Here is a 25,468-nt window from a genome sequence, read left to right as displayed (position 1 = left end):
GGAGCAGGTGAGGGGAGATAGGAGGGGATAACCAAAAGGAAATCCGAATTCCTGCCTCCCCGCTGCCTGCCAGGGTGAGCTCCTCTTCGGGTGGCGGTTTAACCCTGAAAAAATAATGTATTTTTAATTTTTTTTTAGGAAAAAAATAAGAAATCACCCCGTTCTCTGGATTATAAATACCCTTGCCACCTCGGCTCCGCTCCAGCCTCCCGTAATTAAAATTGAGAAAAGGGCTCGAGGCGCAGGGAAAAAGGATGCTAAAATTTCCTTTTCCTCCCCGTTTTGCAGGTGCCCCGAGCACGACCAGGCTGGCACGCACGGGCGCTCATCCTTGGGGGCTTGGGAAATAAAATCAAAATCAGTTGTGCAGGGGTAGCACCGGGTACGGGGGGACAAAGAGCGACGGAGATGCAGAAGGGCTGGAGGAGGAGGAGGAGGAGGGCTGGAGAGGCACGAGGAAGGCTCAGCGAGGCCGAAGCATGCGGGCTATGCTGGGGGATGCCTGCCATGCCTCAGCCCGTGCCCACGCCGTCCGTCGTGGGCCCGTCCGCCCACCAGGAAGGGGAAATGAAAAGCAGCCCTTCCGAGCCAGAAAAAAAATATATATATAAAATAAAATAAAATGAAAATAAAAATACCCCAAGCGGGCTGGGGATTTAGGCTAAGAGCCACGGGTCGATGGGGTGGGGGGGTGCTGGGCAGCCGTGTGGCTAGCTTTGTGCGTGAAATCCTCATTAGGGGCTCGTAAGGACACGAAAGCTGCTTTTCCTTTTCCGGTCCCCGGCACCCCTGGGGCTCCTCGAGGCCGGCGAGCGCCGCTGCTGCCAGGGGGGGACGTGCAGGGTGAGGGCTCAGGGGGGCTGGAGGGGTGAGGAGCCCCCAGACCCTCGTTTGTGCACGGCCAAGGGGGCTCGGCTGCTCCCCTCGGGGTGGTTTTTGCCTCCCCGGATGGGATTTGGGGGCGAAATGCTGGGTTTTAGGACCGGTGTCTTGGCTTTAAGGGAATTGCTGCAGCAGGGGGATGGGGACAGGGGGATGGTGGCACCGTGGTGACACCGTGGCCGCTGCTCAGACGGATGGAGCTGGTTAAAGCGAGAGGCTGGGGGAATAAAAGCGGCTCCCAACGCCAAAGGCATTAAAGGCTGGGGATCTCCAAACCACCTGGCCCCCCTAAGCCGCTTCCTTCCTCAGAAGGGACACCGAGGTGACGGCGCGTGGTCTGCCCCCGGCCCCGAAGGCACCTCGCTGGGAACAGGGAGAGGGAAGCAAAAATCCATCTGCTTTCCGCCCGCCGTGCCCCAAAAGATGCCAATTTGGCGTGAATTTGGGCTGCAGGAGGGGTGCGGATCCCCCCTGACCTCCCCCAGCTCCCCCTTTCCCACCCTGAGCCCCCTTTAAATCCTCTGCTGCTTCCTTCTGCGTGGTTTAACCTAATATATTTCCCCCAAACCTACCAGCAGAGTGGAGCCTGCGCTGCACATGTGCCTCTGATTACAGCCCGGCTAATTGCTTGGCTTCTACTTATCTGTGTCTTTGGCTAATAAACCACAGAAGACCACCAGTGAAGCCCTAATAAAGCGCAGCTGGCGGAGCAGAGCCCGTTTCTAGGTCAAAGCCAGTTTGGGAGAGGCTGGGGAGAGCCGTCTCGGAGCGGGGAAGCCCTACCTAGCTGGAAATCAGAGCTCCCCGAGGCAGCTTGCATTAATCCCAAACTTTTATCCCCGAAACGTCGCCGGGTTTTCTCCGGCAGCGGGACAAGGGGAGGCGCAAGCTTTGCGTTTCTCTCCTGCTTCTCATCAGCCTCCAAAAGGACCCTTGGGCTCCTCAGAAATGTTCCTGGCTCGTCCACGCACGTACCTATGCTGCTGGAGGTTCAGAAAGGAGGGAAAAGGGAACAATTTTGGGTTCGTTTTCTGTTCGGCACCGAGGCGCAGCCTCTGCAGGCGGGGGGTGGGAGCTGTGTAAGAGCACGCAGCAACCGCTCGCAGGTGCCAAAGGGCAGGAAAAGGGGAAAAAAAAACCACCACAGTGGAGTCCAATGGAAATTTAGGAAGTTGGAGAGGATTGCCAGGGCTGGAAAGGAGCCAGGGCGCTGAAGTAAACACCCTCGTGTCCATTTAACCGAGGATGGGGCTGATAAAAGGCGACCTGAGCGCTTTGCTTTGTGCAAGAAAACCTCCCAGAGAAGCTCCGTGCCACGCTCAGGCCAACCAGCCCCGTGTCCTGCAAGGCCCTGACATTTCCCTGGTGTTTCCCTAGGGCAGGAACAACACGGCGTGACCCTACAGGGATGCCCCCAAAAGGGTTTTGCCCCTCCTGCGCCTCCGCCCCGAGCCGAACGACAGCGGCGACGCAGGAGCGGCTTCGGCACCTCGAGCTGAGGCTTGGCTGGGGTTTAAAACACAAGGCGAGGTTTGCAGGGAAAAAAAAAATAAAAGGTATTCTTGTTCAGTTGGGGGGAAAAAAAAATGAAAAAAAAAGGGAAGATTTCAGACGCACGAGCCCTTCTTCCAATTTTAACAGAATGCTGGAAGAAGAAGTTAATGTATCTTTCATGAGGACAATCTAGATAATAAGCAACACAATTCCACAGCACAAGCCTGTGTTGTTTTTTTTTTTCTTTTATCTTCATGTGTGTTTTTTTTTCCCTAAATAACCGAGAATTTCTGGCCGTCGATGGGGGACCAGGGCGATGCTTGAGTCACCAAACATCCCCCGACCGGCGGCGCGGCGTAACCTCACGCGCGGAGCGGTAACGCAGGGATTTTTACTTTCAGATTTGGGCAGAAACAACAACTTTAAGAAAAAAAAAAAAAAACAACAAAACACGCATAAAAAAACCCCAGCCCGTGTCAAAGCTAAACTAAAATTGTTATTCAGCAATTTGCAACACTTACTGTCATATTAAAGTCATTTTATTTTATTTTCGCTCGCCTGCTCCGTTCCCCCTAACAAAAGCAGCAGAGCTCCGGGTTTCAGGAGCTGTTTGGCGCAGCGGCGACCCTAAAATGTTTAGGGGGAACAGCCTGCGACACCGACACTGCTCAGGGCTGCCAGCACTGCTGGAAATCGGGCAGGCGGAGGTGAATTTTTTGTCAACAACCCGATTTTTTGTCAACTGGGTGGCAAACCCGCTGCGGCGCCGAGGCACGAGCGAGCTGTGACGCACCGCGCGGCTGAAGTGAGCTCCTGATGGCAGGGAGGGAAAGGGGGAAAGGGGGAAAGGGGGAAAGCTGCTCCCGGAGCAACGGGGTCAGCAGCTTCAGCTCGCACACCCTGCTAAGGTTTTAGTTCCAAAACTGGGGATGGGCACGGTTTGGAGAGGGATCCGGCACCGAGCCTGGCTGGAGATACATTGCCTGGGGAAACCCCAAAGCCCCCAGCCCCAAAGCCCTAAATCTCTGCAGCCCCAAAGCCCTGAAGCCCCCAGCCCCAAAGCACAGGGAGCACGCTCCTCCTGGCAGGGGGCTCCCTGCGTGCCTGCAGTTTCAGAAGCATTTAAAGCATCGTGCAGAGGGCTGCGAGATGCTTTCCAGGGTCTCGGATATCCCAACCCTTCACCAGTTATCAGCCGGGGACTGGGAACGCCACCGGGTTTTCTGTCCCTATTCCCCACCTGCCCTTTGCCTAGCTACGCTGGCACTACGATGACTCTTCCCTTGGATATGCTATAAAAACACGGAGCAGCTTTCCCTTAAAGCAAATTAAAAACATTTCCGTGCTTTAATAAAACCCTTTCTATGCTTTTTTTTTTAATAGAAAACCTGCAGAGGAACGGAGCTCGCTCAAACACTCGGTGCCCGCAGTGCTGGGCTGGGCCACCCCACCCCTACCCGCTGCCCATTTTGCTTTTTTAACCGGAAAAAAAAAGGTTGGAAGTCACCAACACACCTCTGGATGACCCAACGCACTCGTTACCACTCCTCCCAGGTGTCCTTGAAAGCACGGATAAATAAATTTGGCGCTAGGGCACGAGCTCTGCGCCTTCGCCACCAAGGGGGCCGCCGGTTTGTCCCGGGGGTGTGCACGGGGCAGCCTTAAAAAGGGGCACGGGTGTGACGAACCCCCGAGGAGAGGCTGGTACTTACTTTTTCAAAGGCTCTATGACTGTTTTCTGGATCTGATTCACCTGTGGGAAGGAAGAGGGAGGATTAGATGCCAGGCTGGTTGGAAAAAGGGTTTGCGCAGTGCCCGCTGTGCCCTTTACCCAAAATCAAGCAATTTGCCTCCCGTGCCCTAAAACCCCCAGCACAGAGTCAGAAAAAGCATTTACGGAGGTTTTGGTGGGGAAAAAACACCTCGGAGGCGAGGATAAAAAGGGAAGGATGGGGCTGGAAGGGGCAGAGCCACCCCCGAGCACCCCCGGTGCCTCCTCCCCAAAGCCACCCTCACCTTCTCCTGGTTGAAGGAGTCCATCCTCTTCATCGCCGTGTCGAAGGCCGTGACCATCTCCAGGAAGCCGGGCTCCTGCTCGCACAGGGGGTTGGAGAGCAGGTCCGAAGAGATTTTCACGGCCGATTTGGACATGGCTGAGCGTGGCCGGGGCCGGGGGCGTGCGGAGGGAAGCGGAGAGGGACAGGTTTGAGCGGCTGGAGCTGCACACCCCCGGGGAACCCAGCCCAAACCCTGCACGGGGACGGATTCGGGGACCTCTGCACATCAGCACAACCCTCCTGGGGGACGTTCAGCACCGGGTGAGGGATGAAAAGGGAAAAAAAATAGCCCTTCATTCATGTAAACACCCCGAGAACTGTTTTTATATAAGTTAAGCCTGCACCACTTTGATGTACGGCTTGTGATGCTGCCAGAAATAATACCAGACTAACAAAACCACTGCTCTTTTTTTAAAAAAAACAAAATGTAGATGTTTTTTTTTAATGTCTTTTCTTGACAGACTATTAAGTGTCACTCTCAGGCTCACTACAGCTCTTCCACAATGAGAAAAATCACAGTCCATTAAGTCTTTCAAACAGCTTTACAAAAATATATATCTGAAGTGGATTTAGTGCCGGTGGAAAAGGACCAGACTGACAGGACTGGAAGACGAGGTTTCTCTCTTTTCCTCTCAAAATAGGCACTACACCAAGCGGCAGAGACACAAGCTTGCTAAGCTCTTTCCCTCGATGAGCCTCATTTTTCTGCCCGTGGAAACGGACTCCAAAAGCGAGAGGAAAATGCAAAGACCCCGAGACGGCCACCAGGAAATCCAGGGCGCAGTCCGAGGGGCTTCGGTTCCTGCCCTGCCAAGCCCTTTTTTGCTTGTTTTCCATCAGACCAATCCGTCCTCCTTTAATTAAAGAAAATTAACCCCCCCCATGATGGGGTCACGACTAAAGACCGGTGAAACAACCGAGGTACGGAAGGGGAAAAGATGAGCAAAAAGGCAAGCGTCGACGTGAAATAAAGAAGAAAAAAAAGTCAATGCTACTAAAAAAAAAAGTAAAAATCGGTCTCTTTCGTCAGCGCCGCTGCTGGAAGTTATTCAGTTGAAGATCAGAAAGCCAGATGCTTGAGCCGAGCTCTGGAAGGGCTCCTACTGTACGGGCTGAGATAGAGAAAGTTAAAGTCGGCTGAATAATGGGGCTTAAGATCATAAATCAGGGGGTTAAGCGTTCTGATTTAAAGGTTACACACAATTATCCGCAGCTCAGAAGCTGAACGGCCGGGCAGCTCGCTGCGGAGTAACAAAGCTCCCATCCATCACCCCAACATGAAGGCTTTAGGCATTTCAGCCTTGAAGCAGAGGGGCTCTAATCCGTGTGTGCGACCACATCTGAGGAAGGATTTGTGCCAGGACGGGCCGGAGCTGAGCGTGGACGAACTCCCTCGGCTGGAAGACAAATGAGTTTCCCTTCCCCGACCGTGTGCTGCAGCAGTACTTGGGGTAAAACATCCCTGACCTCACCTGCACGGCCCCAAAAAGGCAGCCAGGGGGTGGCGATGCCCCTGCTTATTTATTTCACCCATCTGGTGGGGACTCCATTTCCCAAGGAGAGCTTTGGTGTCCAATTTACGATCTTCCTCTGCTCCTTAAGACCCTATTTATTTCTTTTTTTTTTTGCAAAAAGGGGGTTATTGATCAATAGCCACAGCACCGAGTGCTGCTAATAACCCGTACCCTTTCCCCGGGCACGCTGAGCAGGAAAAATTTGGCACAGGAGGAGGAATCGGCCTCGCTGGGAGCTCTTTTGGCACAAGGAGGAGACTCCGGCCACCAGGTCCAGCCTGCTGGGGAGGGTTTGCAGGCAGTGAATAATCAGCCCCCTCGGCGCAGAGGTAGAATGGAAGAAATAAGACACTCGGGGGAGCACACAAAGCTGATGCACTGCTGCTTTGCTCGGGCACGGGGGCTAAATGTTAGCTGAGCAAGCAGGGCATCCCCTCCGGGCAGCCCGCAGTGCTCCATCAGATTTGTCTCCTGTTCCTGCGGCCGTCCTTCCTCGGGCTGCCTTCAAAACCTTCCCTTACGCTCATGATTTCATGCCTTTAAATGAGAAATCAGATCTTACTGGAGCTGGCCAAGGCTCGTTTTGTGCCTCTGCCATGTAGCAGAACGGAAAAAGAAAGTCCTCCCACAGCTCCTCCGGGACTTGAAATGCTCCATATAAACAACGCCCACTGCAAGGGAGGGGAGGGGAATCCTTCACAAGGAAAAACTTACCATGGAGCCCTGACAATGACCAGAGTCCCCCAAAAAGGGCACTTTTCACCCTGGAAAGGACTCGTCCTGGTTACTGGTGCCTCTCCCAGTGCTGTGCTGGGAAGGGTGGGAGAGCACGGGCAAGAGCAGGGATTTGTGCTCATCTCTGGCTGAGCACATACACAAAGGGGAGAGCCTCTGCTATGGGAAAACCCCAAATTTGCCACCCCTCCTGCTGGCACGGTGCCCTCTGGGGCTCCTGCCCACTCCTCCAGCCCTCTGTGAGCCCAGCTCCCCGGAGATGTGCAGGACCAGACCAGCCCACACCTGGATGCTGCTGCATCTGCCCCAGCTCCTGGGGCTATGGGGGCCCGGGACAAACAGGGACGACCCCAAAGACCCGCTGAGAAAAGCCAGCTGTGTTTAAAACAGCTCCTTGCTGCGTCTCAGCAGGCTGCCCTGCTCGTTTTGATGCCCAGCACCCTCTGGATCCACTCCTCCAGCTGCCGTGGCTTTTTTTTTGGCTTCAGCTGGCACGAGATGCCTTCAGCTGAAGCACCTAACCGGGCACTGCTCAACTCTACAGGCTCCTCCTGCCTGCCCGACACGAGAACTGGAATCATTTCTCCTGGTTTTCAGTCCTAGAAACTGAGGCAAAGGAAAGAAAGCGACTCGTCCAAGGCCACACAGCAAGGCACAGCCCCAGAGGCACGGCCCCAGCCCCTAACACGCTTCCAGCTCCCTTGGTTGAGTCGCTGCTCGGCAGCCCTCGTGCAGATGGCCTTGTAACTAAGAAAACTGAGTGGGACTGAGATCTAGATTTGTTTTCCAGGCTTGTCACAGATTACTCATGTGATCTCGAGAAAGTCACTTCATCTCTTTGTGGCCAAGTTCACAGTCTATGTATCCTCCAGTCACATACCCAAGTCTGCATCTGTGCTTTTCTTCATATCCTTCTGAAGTTTTTTGGTCTGATCTTCCAATCTGAAAGATGGAAGAAGAAGGCAAAGTCTGAAAACTTGGAAAGAAACAAACCGGAGCGTATCATGCATGCAACAAATCATTTACGTGCTGAATGTGCTGGCTTCTGTCGGGAGTTAAAAATATCCAGGCAGGGCTCTGCGAAGTTCAGCGCTGCCCAACCTTTTCTGGTTACTGTCAGATGGTTTTCACCCTTTTTCGTTTGGTGATCTCTGGTTCAAAGCCACGTATTTTCCTAAGTCCTTACGATTTCTTACAGAGCAGCAAAGCCAAATGCTTCCAGATGATAGCTGCGAGCTTACGTGCCACGGTCGGCGTGGTAAAAACAATCCCTGTCCTCGGAGGTGTCGGGCTCTTTGGTAAGCCTCCAGCATCCCGGGAATTTTACACCCTCTGCTTCACAGCCGCCCTAATCTGCAAACCTCAACCCCACTGCAAAGACGGCTTAGGACACCTTTGGCCACCCAGCCAGGAGAGAAACCCCGAACAATTAGAAATTACAGGGCAGGGAACGAGTGGCTGGGAAGAGCGTAAGCGGCTAACATTTCCTGGGCAGATGCAAGGAGAGGGCAGAGAGGGAGGTATGCTGCTCGTCTTGTCGTACCGGTACGCTTCATACTTACTGCTGCAGCTTCCCATATTCCCTTTCAAAGTCTCTCTCCACCTGGGGGAAGAAGAACAGAAGGAAATCAGCTCAGAAATACTGCGGGGGGGGGTAGCGACCTGCCTGCTCCGTGCCCGTGCCTCGGGAAATGCCCACGAGGACCCGGAGAGGCATCGGCTGTAAGGGGAGCTATGAGTCCGAAATAAATCAAGTCTTTTTTTTTCCTTTTTCCCCAGACTATCTCAGAGCAGAAGACACCGCCACCGGCTGCGTCAGCCCAGTCCAAGGACGTGCTCCAGCACACGAGCTGGGAGCTGGCGGCGGCAGCGGGAATGCCTTGAAAGCAGGGAGGTGGCGACGGCGCTGGTGCTCACACGGGAGCTCGGCTCCTGCACCCCCTGAGCTGCTCCGTGCTCATGGGCTGAGCTGATTCCCTCTTCCAGAAATCCAAATCTCAATTCCACATCTCCCCAAAGCAGCGAGGACCTCCTCCCCTCTGCCAGCATTGTGCTAAGAACCACGGCACCCAGCAGCCAGACCCCAGTAGCCGCTCGCTCATTCCCCCTCCACTCCAGGACAACTTTTTCCCCCCAAAAAAACCCTCAATCCGCTCCCGAGCCCTCCAATCCCCCGGACTGCATCCTCTGAGGTGCCCCTAGGTATGCTCCTAGGACGTTTTCCTCCGTGCTCCCGCAGCAATTCCCTGCCACGAGCCCCTCCAGCTGCAGCAGGGCTCCCCGCAGCGCAGCTCAGCCTTCTCCCCGCGCTGCGTCGCCGGCGGCTTCCTCCTCCTTGCTAGCTGGCAGCGGCTCTCCAGCGACACGAGATATTTTAAGGAGCTTTCCTGCCATGCTCTCTGCTTGAACACGCGCTGAAACGTGCGCTCCCCACACCTCACAAGCTTTGGATGGGCCAGCCGAGGGGGAGCGCGCGCGCTGGGGTCGCCGTGGGACGGGCAGCGGGTGCGTTTGCCTTCTCAAGCTGCCCTGCTAGGAAGGAAATCAAGGAAATCCAAGCAGTAGGACACAGGCAGGACCTAAAAATTTGCTCCCAGCCCTCGCCTTGCCCTGAGGGTTTCAAACCCAGGCTAACAGCGGGGTGTGAGAGCAGACCACTTAGCACGGATATTTATTTGCTTTCGGATCAGAACTGCGCTAAGACCGGTATTTTAAGAGGGAGCCCAGCGATCTTTGTCTTAAAACCTTTCTGCAGCATCTTTTTTTGCTCTTCTCAAACCCTCAGGGTTTTCAAAACCATGGGGTGAAGTGTTTATCCCCGTGCCCAGCAGCCAGCTGTCCTCGCCATCCTCTCCCACCATCCCAGGGACGCAGGCTGGCTCTCCCCGCTGCCAAAAGAGCTCCGCCGAGCCCCAAATCCCCTCAGTCCTGCTCAAAACCCTCGCTGGAGAGCGGGCACGGGGCGCTGTGGGGGCAGCTCCCACCACGGCTCGGCGGTTCGGCAGCAGCTGGTGCCTGGAGGTCAGGTACCCGGCTTCCAAAATTAAAAAAAAAATCAATCACCCTCGGTTTTCTACGGCTGTTCCGGCTGCGAAAATACCCGCCGAGTATCGAGCTCTATTTATACGTCCTAGGTGTGAATTGTTGGGGTTGCGAAGCAGCGAGGGGTCAGGCGTGACTCAGAGAGATGTCCTCTGAAGGCTGCCCGTGTCCTTTCCCCGGCACGGAGCTCCAGCCCCCGACCCGAGGGGCCTCCTCGTGCCAGCCCCTCAAAAAAGCCGAGTTTTGGGCCGTGAAATGAGATGAAATGGAAAAAAAACACAGCCTCTGCCCCGTCCCTTTTGCTGCTCCCTTCCCTTCTTGCTGTGGAGAGGAAGGAAAGTGAAGGCACCGAAAGGACGGGAAGGAGACCTCGATATCCGCACCCTGCCGAATCCAGGACCCCAAAAATTCCCCCGAAACCCCCGAGCCGCTTTGCCCGCCTCCCTTCCACACGGGACCGAGGTGAACGTCCCTGGCAGCTCCTCAGCTGCCCGGCCTGCCTCCCGTCTCCAGCTCCATCTCTGCGGAGACAGCTGCCCGAGGACTGCTCTTATTTTTCACGCCCACAGGAGCAACTGGCTGCCCGTCTGCGCGCTGCCGCGGCCCCCCCCGAGCCATCAGGAGCCCAGGGGATGCTCCAAGGGCAGCGAGGAGCACGGTCCCCAAGGTGCTGCTTGGGTAAAAGCTGCTTTTATCACACAGATTTGTGGAAGGCAACAAGTGATGGGGGAGAGGCACGTGGAGAGAGCGAGGAGGAGCGAGCCGAGCCATCAGCCGTGGCCGCGCAGCCCCGACACTCCCGGCAAAGGGCTACGGATAGGATCAGCACGTGAAGGGTAACGAGAAGAAGAAGCAGCACAGGCATGAAAATCGCAATATCCCGAAGGGAAGTTGCTGTGGTGTTAAAATAATCCCACTTCGCCGCCGCCTCTTTCTGAAACCTCCACATCGAAACGCGTTTCTGGACCCGACGCTGTTTCTTCCAGGCCTCGCGGGCTCCTTGATGCAGAATTGCTTTCTCTGGCTTTTCCTTTTAAATCTTTTTAATTTTCTTTTAAAGGAATGATGAGTTCTTAAAAGCACTGAAGGGAAACGGGGCTCGGCTTTCTCACCCACTTATTTTTGGTTTGCAGACACCTGCGATAACCTCCCTCCGCTCCCAGGGCACTTTCCGAATCCACACCACGGTTACGAGGCGACGAAGCGAGCCCAAAGCCAACACTACAAAGAGATGGAAATAAGGGACTGTGAGGAACCTCCTCGCTCCCCTGAGGTTAATTTCTCTTCCCGGAGGAGGAGGACTAGCTGATTTCTACATGTTCCAGTGGTCTCGGCCTTTTCATGGGCCTTGGGAGAAAGCAGGAAGCAAAAGCTTCCTCCTCCCTCCTCTCCGAAAGAAGAAAGCCACAGAATTAGGGCACGAATTCTGCCATGACCTGGAACTTCTGCTGAGCTTTTGTCGTGTCATCAAACAAGGGGAGAACCAGGGCAGGATCCGTGCGAGCACCACGGGGGGATGTTCTCTGCAGAGCCCTGAGCCAAAGCGATGCCCTGGGCAGGGTCTGGGCGTACCTGGGACTCCAAGGGCTCTCCAAATCCTCCATCCAGCGAGCTGGAGGAGTGCACAGAGCTCCCAGGAAACGCTGGGAACGGTAAAAGGGGAAAAAAGCAGCAGCTCCACCTGCAGAGGTGGGTCACATCCTGCCGAAGATTGAATGAAAAGAGTGAAAAGGAGCAAAACGCTTGAACTCGTGTCCCTGGGTTTCACCCCACCGCCGTTCCCTTTTGTTTTTTTGGAGATTTCCAGCTCTCTGGTGGGGCCCCGATGGAAAGAGGCAGCCGGCAGGCAGCTGCAGGCAGCGGAATCCTCCTGCTCCTGCTCCTGCTCCGCCACCCCTGGGGAGCCCAGCGCTGCCGGGATGAGTCAAGGCGGGGAGGCTTGGCAGGCTGGAGGGCTCAGCTCCGCTCCCTGCCAAGCTGACTCACCCCAGGTTAGCTCTCCAGCTGAGTCAGGCCGGGGTAAAAACCGGGTGAGACAGAGGGGGCTTCGTCCCCGCTCTGACCTCCCCCATCCCGAGCGGGGACGAAGCCCCCGGCTCATCCCCGGCCGTGGGTGGGATGCGGCGGAGCCGTCTCCGTGCCCCACAGGGACACGAGGCCGGCTCCTTCTCCCATCTCGCTGCCTGCTCGCATCACCCAGGCCCCGGTGAGGAGCAGGGGACAACCTGGGGGTGACAGCGGTGAACTTCAGCCAGCCGGAGCCGCAGCGGAGCTCGGGAGACAGCCGCGGCTCCGGCGTAACCTCGGCGCGGATGGAAAGCGGCCTGGGGGAGGGCAGGGAGACCAGCTCTGCCCTAAGAGGCTTCAGCTTTACGTTGGGTTGGAGCGAGGGATGTTATGCACAAAGATCCAGCTCTAACAGGTTCAAGTCCTCTCGCTGGGCACGGGTTGAACCGGGCCGTGGCACCACGTCCCCTGCGCCCCTGCGCATTAGAGCCCCCGCGCCCCGGTGACAGCTGCTCTTTGCAGGGGAGAGGAGGGGAGAGATTACGCTGTCTGCCCGTGGATTTGCCCAGGTTAAGGTGGAAAGGAGGCAGGGGCAGGGCTGGGGGGGGGCTGGGAGAGCACTTCAGTTCACCAGCCGCCCGCTTTCCACCAGGGGTTTCCTTCCACCTGAAGAGCTGAGCCGCGGCTGACACCGTGCCCTTCTCCGGAGGATCAGAAGCGAGTGGGCACAGGGAGTCATGACTAATCCCCTCGGCAGCCCAGACAAATTGCCTTTCAGTACTACTACCGGCCTAGATCTGACACCAACTCCGGCAGCGTTTCATCAGAAAAAAAAAAAAAGAAACAGAAAAAAAGAGAAAAAAAAATAAAAATGCTTGCTGGTGAGCTCAGCCTCTCTCACAAAGCGATCCTCCCCTCTCCTGCGCTCGAGCTACGGAGAGCCAAATAAGTTAGATGCTAATAAATGCTGTTGTTTTTTATTTTTCTTCTTCTTCTTTTCTTCATCCTCTTCTTTTGTGGCCCGATCTCCGTGAGTGGGAGATCTTCTCCCCGCAACCACTTCCCCTCGGACCGGCTCGGGACGCGGCGCTGGCGGTGCCGCACCTTCCCACTTCCTGCAGCGGGCTCCGGAGGCCGACATCTGGAACATCACAGGCCATGAAACCAGAGCTCGCCTGCCACACCGCCGCTCCCCCAGGCCCCCAAGGCAGATGGAGAAACCTCTCAGCCTGCAGCCGGGAGCTAAAACCCGGGGGCCTCGAGGTGGCTGAAAGCTGTGGAGCAGCCCCGACGCTTCCACGCCACGGAGCTGGTGCTGAGCGCCTCCTTCCCAGGGCGATGGGCGGTTTCCTGCCGTTTGTTCTCCTTGGAAGGGCTGCACTTTGCACTTACTGCGAGGTTACCAGGCTCTGGGCTTCCTATTTTCAGCTCTCCAAGGATCTGCTGCCTGTCGAGGATCGGCGTGATCCATAAACGGGGGGCACATCAAAACCGGCGCCCGGCTGGCACGAAAATTGCTGCTTTGGGGAAGGGAAGGAAAAGGCCTGGAAATGCTGGTGCTGCCGAATGAACCCCTGCCTGCCGGATATTCTGGGCTGTTCTATTTAATACACACACATGTATATATATCTATATCTATATCTATAAGCAACGCCTGCCAACTGCCTCCCAACAGCGCACGGCAGCGGCTCGGGGGAAAGCAAGCTCCCCGAGGGGCTCGTGTGGCAGGGAAAAAACAGAAAAAAAAAAACAGAGAAAAAGCCAAAGTCAACCATGGTGGGATGGAGACGTCCGAGGAAGATGTCCAGGTCACCCCGAGCTGCAGAGGAGGTGGTTATTGAGGCAGCAGGAAAGGCTGCTGGGGTTGGAAATTGGGGGTGAGAGGCAAAATCTCAGAGCAGGGCAATGTGGGGGTCCCGAAACGAGCAGGATTGGGTAAATAAATTGAGTATGTAAGTAGATATTGAGTAAATCAATAAAAAATGAGAATTGAGACGTAAAGGGAGTGGCAGAATTAGTCCCCGGGGTGGGGGAAAACGTCATGTCCCAAGGAGAAACTGCCCCAGAACCACGCGTGCCCACTCTCCCCCAGGAATTAGCGTTGTAAGGACGAGGTCTCCCCCGTGCTCGCTCTGATTTTAGGGCAGGTACACGGGACAGCTTCCAGGGGCAGCTCCCGAGAGGTGCCAGAGCTTTGCTGCACGGGACAAAGGCAAGGACCATCTGCTCGAGGAGGGAAAACACCGCAGGCAGCTGCGAGGAGCAGCGCTCGGGATAGGAGCCTCGAAACGCCCGAGAATACAAAATGCTTTTTTAATTTGCTTTTAAAGCAAATGCTGCGCAGCACAAATTAATTCACGCCCGAGCACTAAGCATCTCGGCTTATAAGCCTTTCTTTGGAAACAGTTATATTCAGCGAGCTGAACCACTCCTCCTCCTCCATCTGCTCAGCAAGGCTGAACAAACAAGCCATTGCTGAGAGAAGGAAGGAAGGAAGGAAGCCCGCTCAGCCATCTCCGAGGAAAACCGTGCCAGCCTCTCCGAGCTCTCCAGCCCCTCGTCCCCCCTCCCCGGCCCCGAAAAGGGAGCGGATCCCAACCGAAATCCTCTCCCAGCTCGGGACTCCCCCTCACTCCTCGCACGAGGAGCCGGGCGCTGGTCAGAGCTTGCAACAGGTTTCTTGCTCGCTCCCATCTCCCTCCCACGCGCGCGCACACACACACACACGCGCGCGCTGGCAAAATGGGACGAGTCAAAGTGCTGGCTTGACTCATCAGCCACATGATCAAAGGCTGGAGCTAAAAAAGGGGGAATCGGTTTACTCACTGTCTTGGGTACAATCTGTTTCTTGGGCTGCCCGATCTTGAACGGTATCCTGGAAAAGAGAGAAGGGAAGAGAGGGGAGGAGAAGGGGTGAGCGGAGCCGGCCTCGAGCGCGGTGCAGCAGCAAAAGCCCAGCTCCGCCAGCCCCATCCTCAGCAAAGGATGGATTTTAGGGGCAAGAAGCCTTGTACAAAGCACGCTTCCCCTCCTAGAGCCCCTTTTTTCCCTCCTGCTCGCTGCTCTCCAGCCGCCGCCGTCCCCTTTTCCCTGCCCCGGCGATAGGAAGCGAGGAGGGATGCTGCAGGCAGTCCTTGGCACGGCGAGCGGCTGGAGAACGCGCCACGCTTCCCAACAAATCTGAAGGGGAGGGAAAAAAAAAAAACAACACACGCACACACACACACACACACACAAAACACAACAAACCCTGTAAATATTTAGCAAGAGGATATTAAAAAAAGTAACAGCCCGAGTGTCTGGAGCTGCAAGCCGCTTCAAAGGATTTCTCCGGTACAACAGCTGTAGGAGCGGCTCACCTGCCAGCCTTCATTCTTAAAATCCCTAATAGGGTTGCTAGTCAAATCTGGGTTACCTAAATTGGTTTCCCCACGCGAGCTAGCTCGGAGGTGAAGAGTACTCGAAGGAAATCGCACGCCGCACGGCAGGGCGCCGCGGGCAGGCGGCCACCCCGGGGATAATGGGGTTTCTTCCCCTTATCAGCATCATAAAAAGCCAGGAATGCAAGTGCTGTCTTTAATTAAGTCAAAGAGGTTGAAACGCCGTGCCCAAAATCTCCCAATGTGTGCCATTTGGGCATTATTCTGCTTTAATTAATCAAAAAACTGGTTCCAAAGACAACGCCAACCTCTCTTCCCGGAGGTGCCTCAACAGGAGCCCTCCTGTGGCTTCTCTGCAGGCACACCCCAGCCCCAATTTTTTGGGGGGGCTCTTCCTGGAGGGCGTCAGAGCCCCCTTGGATCCCTTTACCCAAAGATGGGCTGCTGAAGGGCACGGCAGGACCAGGGTTTGGCCACTGGCCGGGCTGGCTCCTGGCTCCTGAGCTCGTTCCGCTCACTGCTGGACGCGGCCAACGAGCTCTGGGCTTTCCACGTGCCCCTCATCAGCTTCCCTTCCGAGTTCCCACACACCAACGCTGCCACCTTGCTCCACCAGACAGCTGGAAGCCTTCCTCCCCGCAACCCAAACCCCTGGAAATCCCTTTATTAGCCGGCTGTTTTCTAAAAGCATCCCCACGCTCCGCTAACGCCGCGCACCGGAGGGAAAGCGCTCGCCACGAAGCCCCACCGGCTCCAGGAAAAGCCAAAACGAGGTTAAAAACGAGGTTATCCGACCCCTCCTGATCCCTCCCTGCCTCTTTTCGACGAGCTTTGGCAGCGTTTGCCAACCAACGGTGTAATTAGCCGCCGGTAACGAAGCCGGCCCCGAGCCCGTAGTGCCCAGCCTGAGTCACCGGGCTTAAATTTAAAAATTTCTGCAGAGCTTCCTGTTTATTGTCCTCCGGTTCAAGTGCGAGATAATTTTAGGGGTTTTTAACCCTTTCCAGCTCCCGGGGCATGCCGGGCAGCCGTGAATCACACTTCTTTTCTAAACACTCGCCTGGTGTATAATTACCCCGTCGCTAACCGGGCGTGCGGTGCCTTACAGGAAGAAAGAGTGAAAAAAAAAAACAATGTAAATGAAGGATTTTTGCTTTCTGTTTTCCTGCACGGGTCAAATTTAAACCCAAATGAGGTAGCTCCCTTCTTCTCCCAGGCACAGGCTGTCCTGGAAGCCAGGTGCCGTCACTAGATGTTTTTGGAAGTGACTGCATAAACCCAGCTCGGTGGCAGGAGGAGAAATCCGCACTGGCTCAGGCTGGGAAAGAAGCCAGGACGAGGGAGCTGTGGGCTGCAGCCAGGCAGGGCCGAGCAGCGATTGTGGGGGGAAAAAGGCACGATTTGGGGAAAAAGAAAAGAAAAAAAAGACGGGGTCTTCAGGGTGAGGAGCCGAGGATGGAAGGCTGGAGGTCCCGGAGCTGCGGCCGGGCGGCGCAGCTTAATTAAGACGGCAATTAAAGCGTGGTGGGCGCGCTGCCGCTCCCCTGGGTGCCTCAAATCGAGGAAAAAAAGCAAAAAAAAAAGAGGGGCGAGAGGCAGTGATGCCACGAGCCCACCTGAAGCCGGGCTGGAGGGAGGAAGAGGAGGAGGAGGAGGAGGAGGAAGAGGGGCGCAGCATCTCCCCCGCGGTGCCTGCCCCTCTCCTCCGCGCCGCGGGATTTCCCGGTCCCCAAACCTTTACCTTGTCACACGGATCTGCAAGGACGAGGAAAAACGCACGAGCAGGAACAAAAGCAGCGAGGGAGAGGAAAGAGAAGATGATTTTAGCCCAGATTTTAAAGCAAACGATGGGCTGGGCGCTCAGGACCGCGGTGGCAGGGTGCTGCTGGCAGCGGGGACGTGGTGTCCCCTCGGTGTCCCCCTGGGGCTCCGTGTCCCCCCCACCTGAAGAATTGAGGGGACAGCAGGCACCCAAAGATACAACGCTGCAAGCATTCAAGGCAAAAAAATAAAGAATAAAACTTAAGAGGGGTTTTATTCTGGTTGGAGACCTTACGAAGGGCGTTTTGTGACAAATCCCGGGGAGGTGGCTCGGTGCCGCGAGCCCCCCGGGGTGACGGGGGCTTTGCGCGCTCCCAGGGGGGCCAAAAATCACCCCAAAATCCGGCCGTGGGGCTGCACGCCCCCAGGGGAAAGCCGAACGGGCGCGTTTTTGGTTTCTGCTGAGCGAGAGGAAGCCGGGGCTGTGTTTGGGGTGTGAAATCCCTTGAAATCGTGTTCCTGAAGAGCGCGCGGGCTGACTCACGGCAGCGTTCCCCCCTCCGGTGGCAGCCAAGCCCCTCGTCCGTGTCCCCCCCCCCAAAGGGGCTGGCCGGGGACACGGCGGTGACTTCTGCGAGGCTGACAGGGCTGGGACAGGAGGGAGGAGGGCGAAGCACCGAGGGGAGGGGGTGGGAACGGCTGAAAGTAGGAAAAAAAGTGTGGGTGGAGAGAATCCTGCGAGCTTCTACTCGGGGATGTGCAGGAACCCCAGGGAGGGGAAGGTGGGAGAAGCTGTGGCTAATTTGCTCTGAAGTTTTCCCAGCAATGTCACATATTTACTTGGCTTTTCCATGCACAAACCCGTGCAAAAAAAAGGAAAAAAAAAGAAAAAAAAGAGGCGAATCCTCCCCGGGATGCACGAGAGAGCTCGAAACAAACCTCGCAGGCTGGGGGGAGCGCGGCTCGACGAGCTCCGTGGGGACCTGGGGATAAAAAGACGGAGCTCCCACTCCACCACGGTCCCCTGAAACGAGGCCGGGCAGGGACTGCCAGCCCAAAACTGCTTTAATTAGGGGAAAAAAAGACCTTAAGGCTGCGTCCGGCGAGCCACCATCCTGCGGGACCTTCCCCGAGCACGGCCGGGCACGTTGCGTTTTTTGGTTGGGTTTCTGTTGTTTTTTCTTTTCCCCCATCAAGGAAAAAAAAAAAAAAAACAACAAAAAACCAAGCGCCAGCAAAACAACGTAGCCTGGACTTCGGCCAGAACTATTCACTGCTTGAATTTCCACCAAAATTTCCACCAAAAACATCGATTTTTCGCACCGCAATGAAAGCTCCCTGAGCACGGCCAGGCCCCCGGCGCTGAGGACCCCGGTGAGGACCCCAAACCTTGACCTGTGGCGTGCTGAGAGCTCCTAAAAATAGGATGCTCACCCCTAATCCCCCCCAAAAAAACATTTTGGGATGAAAACCGGCCCTGAGCCACCCCAGGACCCCCTTTGTGGGGTCGGAGCTGTGCCAAGAGCTCCCCTTCTCCCCGCTGGTGCCCAAATTTTGGAGAGGGTTCGGTGCAAGGTGCAGGGACAGCGGCGTGTGAGTAGGGTGGAGGCTACCTGGGAGAGATCAAAGCGCTCCCGCACGCGCCAGCAGGTCGGGGACATCATAAAAAATAGGAGAATGGAGAAGGAATGGCTTCTAATTCCTCACCAGCAGACCTCAGGCACCACCTCTGCGTCCGGAGGGAGCTCTGTCCCCTGCAGCGGTGCCTCCTGCGCTCAGGAAAGCATCAGAAAGGAGAGGCAGAAACTCCAGAAAAAGGCAGAAATCGCCCCAAAAGCTCTGCTCCTGCACGGCCCCGAGGTGCAATCGGTGCTGGGTGTCCCCGTGCCACCGGCAGGGTTTGGCCAAGGGGAAGAGGAGCAGGAGCAGTGCCACCGATGCCGGGTCCTGCCGCCGCATCACCTCTCCCACCAGCCAAAGCGGCGTTTTGGGATGCCACGGGGGAAACCAGGGCACCCCAAAGGCCTGGAGGTGTGAAGGCAGCCCTAATAATGCTCGAGGAGGAGCCCTAAGTTTATTATCGGGTCTAAAACAGGACCCAAAGAGAGAAAACGTGGGGAGAGCTGGTGTGAAACCCGCCCCCAGCCTCCTGCCCCAGGGGTCTCCAGCCTCGGGGCCGCCTGAATCCTTTCCAAATCCTCGAAAATCCCCTAAAAAGAGCTTTGTGCCCTCGGAGCAGGGGAATTCCAGCCCGGCACAGGTGAGGAAGGCAGCGGTGGTTGGAAGGAAAACCTCTCGCATGGCTCTGGCTGCCTCGCTGTACTCCGGGGTGTCCATGGAAACCGCATGCACCGTCCCACCCCGCTCCCCCTGCCTCGGAGGAACTCCTGGCAACCGCTCCAAACAGAGCCCTGATGCGCAAGGAAAAAATGATTCCGAGGGCTCACAAACAGCTTGTGTGCCGGGCGAGACGCTGCGCCAAAAACCGGCCTCGCTTCTCCCCGCTGGAGCCCCGCAGGAGGTCACGGGGTGGGGAAAAAGGCACCGGGGAGGGAGCGAAAGGGCGCGAGGAAGCGCGACCCTATAAAAAAAAAAAAAGCCCCGTGGCTGCAAGCACGGAGGCAAAAAGATACTGAAAGGTGGCGGGGTGAGGTCTTGCGGCACGGGATGAGGCCATAAAGACCCGTTTGGGGTGGGTTTGGGGTGGGTTTGGGGTGGGTTTGGGGTCAGAGCCCTGCTTTTAGCCCGTGCCCGGCAGCGCGCGGGGCGCCGGCGCTCAGCGAAATCCAAAATAATGTCAGAACTCTCCCACCCGATCCGAGATGAGCCCGTTAAAAAAAAAAAAAAAAAAACACATAGATATATAAAAAAAAAAACAACAAAAACTAATGATATTTTACTCACCCATCAAAAGAAAATTACTCACGCCAGGCGCGTGGGCGAGCAGAAATTTTGCAAGGCTGTTTTAGGCCCTGCCTGCGCTACAAAAATATCCATTTTAAGCACGGTTGTGAAACACGGTTGTGGCTCAACTAGAACATTGTTGGTTTTTTTTTCAGCTACCTGCACAAAGGAGACGGGAAAAAATAATAATTAAGGGATAACCGCGCGTGAAGCCCGCCGGGGGGGAGGCTCCTGAAGGGCACCCATAGGTGCTCCCCCCGGCGCGGGGTGCCCAGGAGCCTGATTCTGTCTGATTTTAGCCCGTTTTTATCTCCTAATTTCTGCTGAAAGTTGGGAGAAGGGGGAGTGTTGCCGTCGACCCCAAGGCACAGCACACCTCCAGGTCTAAAACACGCTTAAAAACCCATCCCAAACCCCAAAATATTTAAAACATGGCTAAAAAAATGACCCACACATGTGCCACAGCCCCGCTGCGCCCGATCCCCGTCCCCCCAACACCTCTCCATGAAATTTCCCTTTTGGGGCCGCTCCCCCAGCCCCCTCACCCTCCAGCACACCCCCAAATATTTCGGGAGCAAAGCACCGCCAGCCCCCACCGCCCTGACCCTATAACACCCAGTGCTCTCAGTGTGAGCTCGGCTCAGCCCCACGACCCCAAAACCCACCCCAAAATTCCTCGTGCCGAGCGGTGCCGCGCTACCAAACATTCCCTTAACGTGTTTTTTGGGGTTTTGACCCCATAAATAGCAGCTCTAGCAGGCTGCCCGCGACCTGCAGCAGCTTTTTGGGTTCACAGGTTCCCAAAAACCTTAAAAAAAAACCCTTTGGGTCGCCACAAACTGCTCGGAAAACCCACAGAAAGCGCAGAAAATCGGCACAGGGGCGAATTTTCGGACCCCGACCTGCTGAACGCTCGGAGAGGAGAAAAAACGGGATGAAAAGGCGGAATTTATAAGGCCCCGATTTATAAGGCTCGCAAACGGCCTCGTTGTACCAAAATCCCCGTTTTTTTGGCAGAAAACAGGAGGAGAAATAACGCTGGGCCTCGTGGTAGGGCAGCACCCACCTCGGGTTCCTTCTCGCTCTGACGCCGCCCCGCGTCACGCCGCGCTCCCCCCCGTGAATAGCTCGATTCATCGTGGGGGGGGACAGCAGGATTTAGGGGCAGGCAGGGGTATTTAGGACGCACTGAGGCCGATTGTGTCCCCCGCGGGGTCCCGGCCCCGCTCGAGGAGTGACGTGGGGGGAGAAGAAAGAGGAGCCTGATGGAGGGCGCGTTGTGGCCCCCCCCCGTTCCTCGCCGTGACCTTTTTCTTCCTCCCCGGGCGAAAGATGAAAAGGAAAAGGACCCAAAAAAGCCCGATCTTGCGGCAAAAGGCACGTGCGGCGTGTGCTGAAACCCCATTAATCCGTGAGCCCCCCCCCCAGCCTCTAAATCCATGACTTTTCCCTGCTCCCAGCCCCAAAAATCTCGCCTTTTTCCCCATCCTGGCCCCCGACCCCAGAGGTTTTTCCTCTCGGGGCCGGGCTGCGGTCTGGGGTCGTTTCTAAGAGAATCGGTAAAAAAAGGCAACGGGAAGACAGGAGGCAGAGGGAATAGGGTGGTGGTGTCCGGACGGACAAACGCAGGGGGGAATTTGGGGGGTTTGGGGTCTTTGTTTGGGGTTTCACAGCCTGGCCCAGGCAGCAGGAGGCCTCGGGTCCTTATGGGGTGCCCACGCGGTGGCACGGCCCCGAGGCTGCACTCACACAGCTTGAGAGTTACCCTGTAAGTCACCCCGTAAGCTACCGTTACCCTATAAGTTACCCCACAAGTCAGTTACCCTATAAGTTATCCCCCAAGTTACCCTGTAAGTTAGTTATCCTATAAGTTACCCCATAAGTTACCCCACAAATTAGGTACCCTATACGTTACCCCACAAGTCCATTACCGCACAAGTCAGTAACCCTATAAGTTACCCTGTAAGTCAGTAACCCTATAAGTTACCCCATAAATTAGTTATCCCATAAGTTACCCTGTCATTTACCCCACAAGTTAGTTACCCTATAAGTTACCTTGTAAGTCAGTTACGCCTCAAGTTACCCTATAAGTTAGTTACCCTATAAGTTACCGCACAAGTTAGTTACCGTGTAAGTTATCGCACAAATTAGTTACCCTATAAGTTACCCCACAAATTAGTTACCCCACAAGTTAGTTACCCTGTAAGTTACCCCACAAGTTGCCCCGTAAGTCAGTTACCCTATAACTTACCCCATAACTCACCCCACAAATCAGTTACCCTATAAGCAAGTTACCCCACGGGTCAGTAACCCTATAACTCACCCTTTAAGCCAGTTCCCCTGTAACTCACCCCACAAGTCAGCCACCCCATAACTCACCCCGTAAGTTGGTTACCCAACCTGCACCCCCCGCACACCGGCTGCGCCCCCCCCGCCTGCTCCATACACGGACCTGCCCCCCCCCCATTATTACGGACCAGCCCCCCTCCGGCCCCCTATATCCATACACCATCCCCCATAGCTCATTATAAACCAGGCCCCCCCAGTCCATAAATCATCCCCCCCCCCAAATTATCACAGATCTGCCCCCCCCAAACCCTATCCCCCCCCCCCCCCCCAGCCACCCATTATTTTGGTTCAGCGCCCCCCCTTCCATACCCTGACCCCCCCCAGCCCCCCCACACCCTGTGACCCCCCCCATTATCACAGACCTGTCCCCCCCAAACCCTATCACCCTCCCCAGCCATACATTATTAGGGGTCAGCCCCCCCCCAACGCCCCCCAAACCCTGTGACCCCCCCATTGCCCCCCTCAGGCCCCCCCCAGGGCCCCCCATGCCCCCAATGCCCCCCCACGCCCCCAACGCCCCCCCAGGCCCTTCAGGGCCCCCCCAATGCCCCCCCCCAGACCCCCCTATGCCCCCAATGCCCCCCCCCACGCCCCCAAAGCCCTCCCCCAGGCCCCTCAGGGCCCCCCCCAGGCCCCCAACGCATCCCCCAGGCCCCTCAGAGCCCCTCAGGGCCCCCCCCAGGCCCCAAACGCCCCCCCCAGGCCCCCCTTAGGCCCCTCAGACCCCCCCCACGCCCCCCCCCTCACTACCACACCCCCCAATAACCCCCCCAACCCCCCCCCAAACCCTCTCCACGCCCCCACCTCAGCCCCTAGAACCCAAAAGGGACCCCCCAGGGCCCCCCCAGGACCCCCCCGGCCCCCTCAGGACCCCCCCAGGCCCCCCCGGCCCCCCCCGCTCACCAGCTCATGGTCCCCGCCGCTCCCGGAAGTCGCAGCCGCCCGGGGACCCGCCCCTTCCGGCCCCGCCGTGACGTCACGGCTCCCGGGGGGGGGGTTAACTCTTGCCGTGCCGGGCTGGGTGGTGGTGGTGGTGGTGGTGGTGTGTGTGGGGGTGATGTCGAGGTGTGACGTCATGGGGGGATGGCGTGGGGAGGGTGACGTCATGGGGGTGCTGTGGGGGGGGTGGGGGAGGGGGGGTGGAGAGGGGCTGCTGTGGTGGGCTGGTGGGGGTCCGAATCCTACCCCAATGGGACCCCAAATCCCATCCCAAACAGGACCCCAAATCTCATCCCAAACAGGATCCCACATCCCATCATTGTGGGACCCCAAATGATGTCCTGGTGGGATCCCAAATCCTGTCCTGGTGGGACCCCAAATCTCATCCCAAACAGGATCCCAAATCCCATCCTTGTGGGATCCTAAATGATGTCCTGGTGAGACCCCAAATCCTGTCCCAATGAATTCCCAAATTCCATCCCAAATGGGATCCCAAAACCCCTCATGGTGGGATCCTAAATCCCATCCTGATGGGACCCCAAATCCTGACCCAGGGGGTTCCCAAATCTTATCCTTGTGGGATCCCAAATCCAATCCCAATAGGGCCCTAAATCCTGTCCTGGTGAGATCCCAAATCCCATCCTTGTGGGATCCTAAATGACGTCCTGGTGGGATCCCAAATCGTGTCCTGGTGGGACCCCGAATCCTGCCCCATTGGGATCCCAAATCCTGGCCTGGTGAGATCCTAAATTCCCTCATGGTGGGACCCTAAATGATGTCCTGGTAGGATCCCAAATCCCATCCCAATGGGCTCCCAAAACCTGTCCCGTTGGGCTCCTGAATCCCATCCCAGTGGGCTCCCCAGTGTCATCCTGGTGGGGTCCCAAACCCCATCATGATGGGCTCCTAAATCCCACCCTAATGGGTCCCTAAATCCTGTCCTAGCAGCCTCCCAAATCCCATCTTAACGGGTTCCTAAATTCCATCCTAATGGGTTCCTAAATCCTGTACCAAAGGGCACCCAAATCCCATCCTAATGGGTTCCTAAATCCTGTCCTAATAGGCTCCCAAATCCTGTCCTGTAGGGATCCCAAATCCCATCCTGATGGTTCCTAAATCCCAACGGGCTCCTAAAAGATGTCCTGGTGGGCTCCCCAAACCCTTCTGCTGGGCTCCTAAATCCTGTACCAACAACCTCCCAAATCCTGCCCCAATGGGGTCCCAAATCCTGTCCTGGTGGGCTCCTAAATCATGTCCTGATGAGATCCCAAATCCCATCCCGTTGGGCTCCCAAATCCCATATCGATGACCTCCCAATTCCTATCCCATTGGGATCCCAAACCCCATCCCAATGGAATCCCAAAAGGGGGAGCGAAAAGCATCCAAAGAAAAATCCCATAAAGCCCCCCAGCTGCCCCCAGACCCCCAAAAAACATCCCCTGGGGGTCCCCATCCCCTTGGGGGCAGGGGACGGCCCCGTCCCGGTGCCACCACCCCAACCACCCCATAATTTCCCCCTCCCCACCCCAAAAGGAAAGGCACCGCTCTGCCAAACCGGCGACTCCGCGCAGCAAAATAAGGAGGGGAAAAAGCAAGTGGGAGGAAATTATAGTTTGGGAGTTATTTTCAGAAAGGAAACTGAAAAAAAAATATATAAAAAAAATTAAAAAAAATATATCCTCGGTTTCAATACAAAACACGGGAAATTCGGGAAAATAACTTGCAACAGGTTCTGGGGTGGGGTGGGGGGAAGCGGGATGGGGAAATTATTTCCCCCACACCCGGTGTTGGAATAAATAATAAAATAAAAATAAAAATAACATAAAAACAAAAAAAATAAGAATAAGAAGAATAAAAATAAGAATAAGAATAAAAATAAAAATAAAAATAAAAATAAAAATAAAAATAAAAAAAGACACTCCCTGGGCGAGGAAGAGGAGGAGGAGGAGGGGAGGAAGGCTGCTGGAGAGGCTGGGAGCAGGCGGAAAGGGGGAAAATGAGAATGGGTGAAGCAGGTTTTGGGGTGAAAAGCCACAAAAGTGGGGCTGGAGGCGGGGATGGGGGCGACGGGGGAGCAATGGGGTTTTTGTAGGGTACGGCAAAACCCTCGGTGCCACCAACCACGCTGTCCCCGACCTCTCTGTCCCCACGGCCAGGCGGGGAGGGAAGCGAAACCCCAAAAAGGTGTCGGTGGCACCGGGTTGGTGTCGGCACGTGCCCCGGCACGGGGCCACCGGGCAGGGCCGGGTGCCAAGGGTGGCTTTGATTGATTAGCAGCAGGTAATTACCCCAAAAAAAAAAACCCACAGCAGGGTAATTACAGCCCCAGCTGATGCTGCTAAACTGGGAAGGTGTTAGCAACACCGGTGAGGACACGGGATTAGCGCACGGGGAGCGAGGGAGG

General features: G+C 56.1%; 1 protein-coding gene and 1 long non-coding RNA gene across 2 annotated transcripts in view; both read right to left on the bottom strand.

Annotated features, from left to right (window-relative positions):
• The window catches only part of BIN3 (bridging integrator 3), a 31,924-nt gene extending 8,830 nt beyond the window's left edge, over nucleotides 1-23,094 (bottom strand). The window contains exons 1-6 of the mRNA XM_084499647.1: nucleotides 23,029-23,094; nucleotides 14,558-14,606; nucleotides 8,245-8,285; nucleotides 7,563-7,624; nucleotides 4,393-4,529; nucleotides 4,089-4,129 (exon numbers count right to left, since the gene is read on the bottom strand). Of these exons, the coding sequence (XP_084355773.1) occupies nucleotides 4,089-4,129; nucleotides 4,393-4,529; nucleotides 7,563-7,624; nucleotides 8,245-8,285; nucleotides 14,558-14,606; nucleotides 23,029-23,036 (338 nt within the window). The 5' untranslated portion in view covers nucleotides 23,037-23,094. The remainder of the gene's footprint in view (nucleotides 1-4,088; nucleotides 4,130-4,392; nucleotides 4,530-7,562; nucleotides 7,625-8,244; nucleotides 8,286-14,557; nucleotides 14,607-23,028) is intronic.
• On the bottom strand, nucleotides 5,741-7,556 carry LOC311424462. Its single transcript, XR_014686103.1, has 2 exons — nucleotides 7,023-7,556; nucleotides 5,741-6,992 (listed from the first exon to the last, which is right to left on the bottom strand). It is a non-coding gene; the product is annotated as an uncharacterized lncRNA (long non-coding RNA).
• Nucleotides 23,095-25,468: the final 2,374 nt, after the last annotated feature.

Source organism: Aythya ferina (assembly GCF_964211825.1).
Source record: "Aythya ferina genome assembly, chromosome: 27".
In the NCBI taxonomy this organism is placed as follows: domain Eukaryota; kingdom Metazoa; phylum Chordata; class Aves; order Anseriformes; family Anatidae; genus Aythya; species Aythya ferina.
This window is presented reverse-complemented; position numbering and strand designations above follow the sequence as displayed.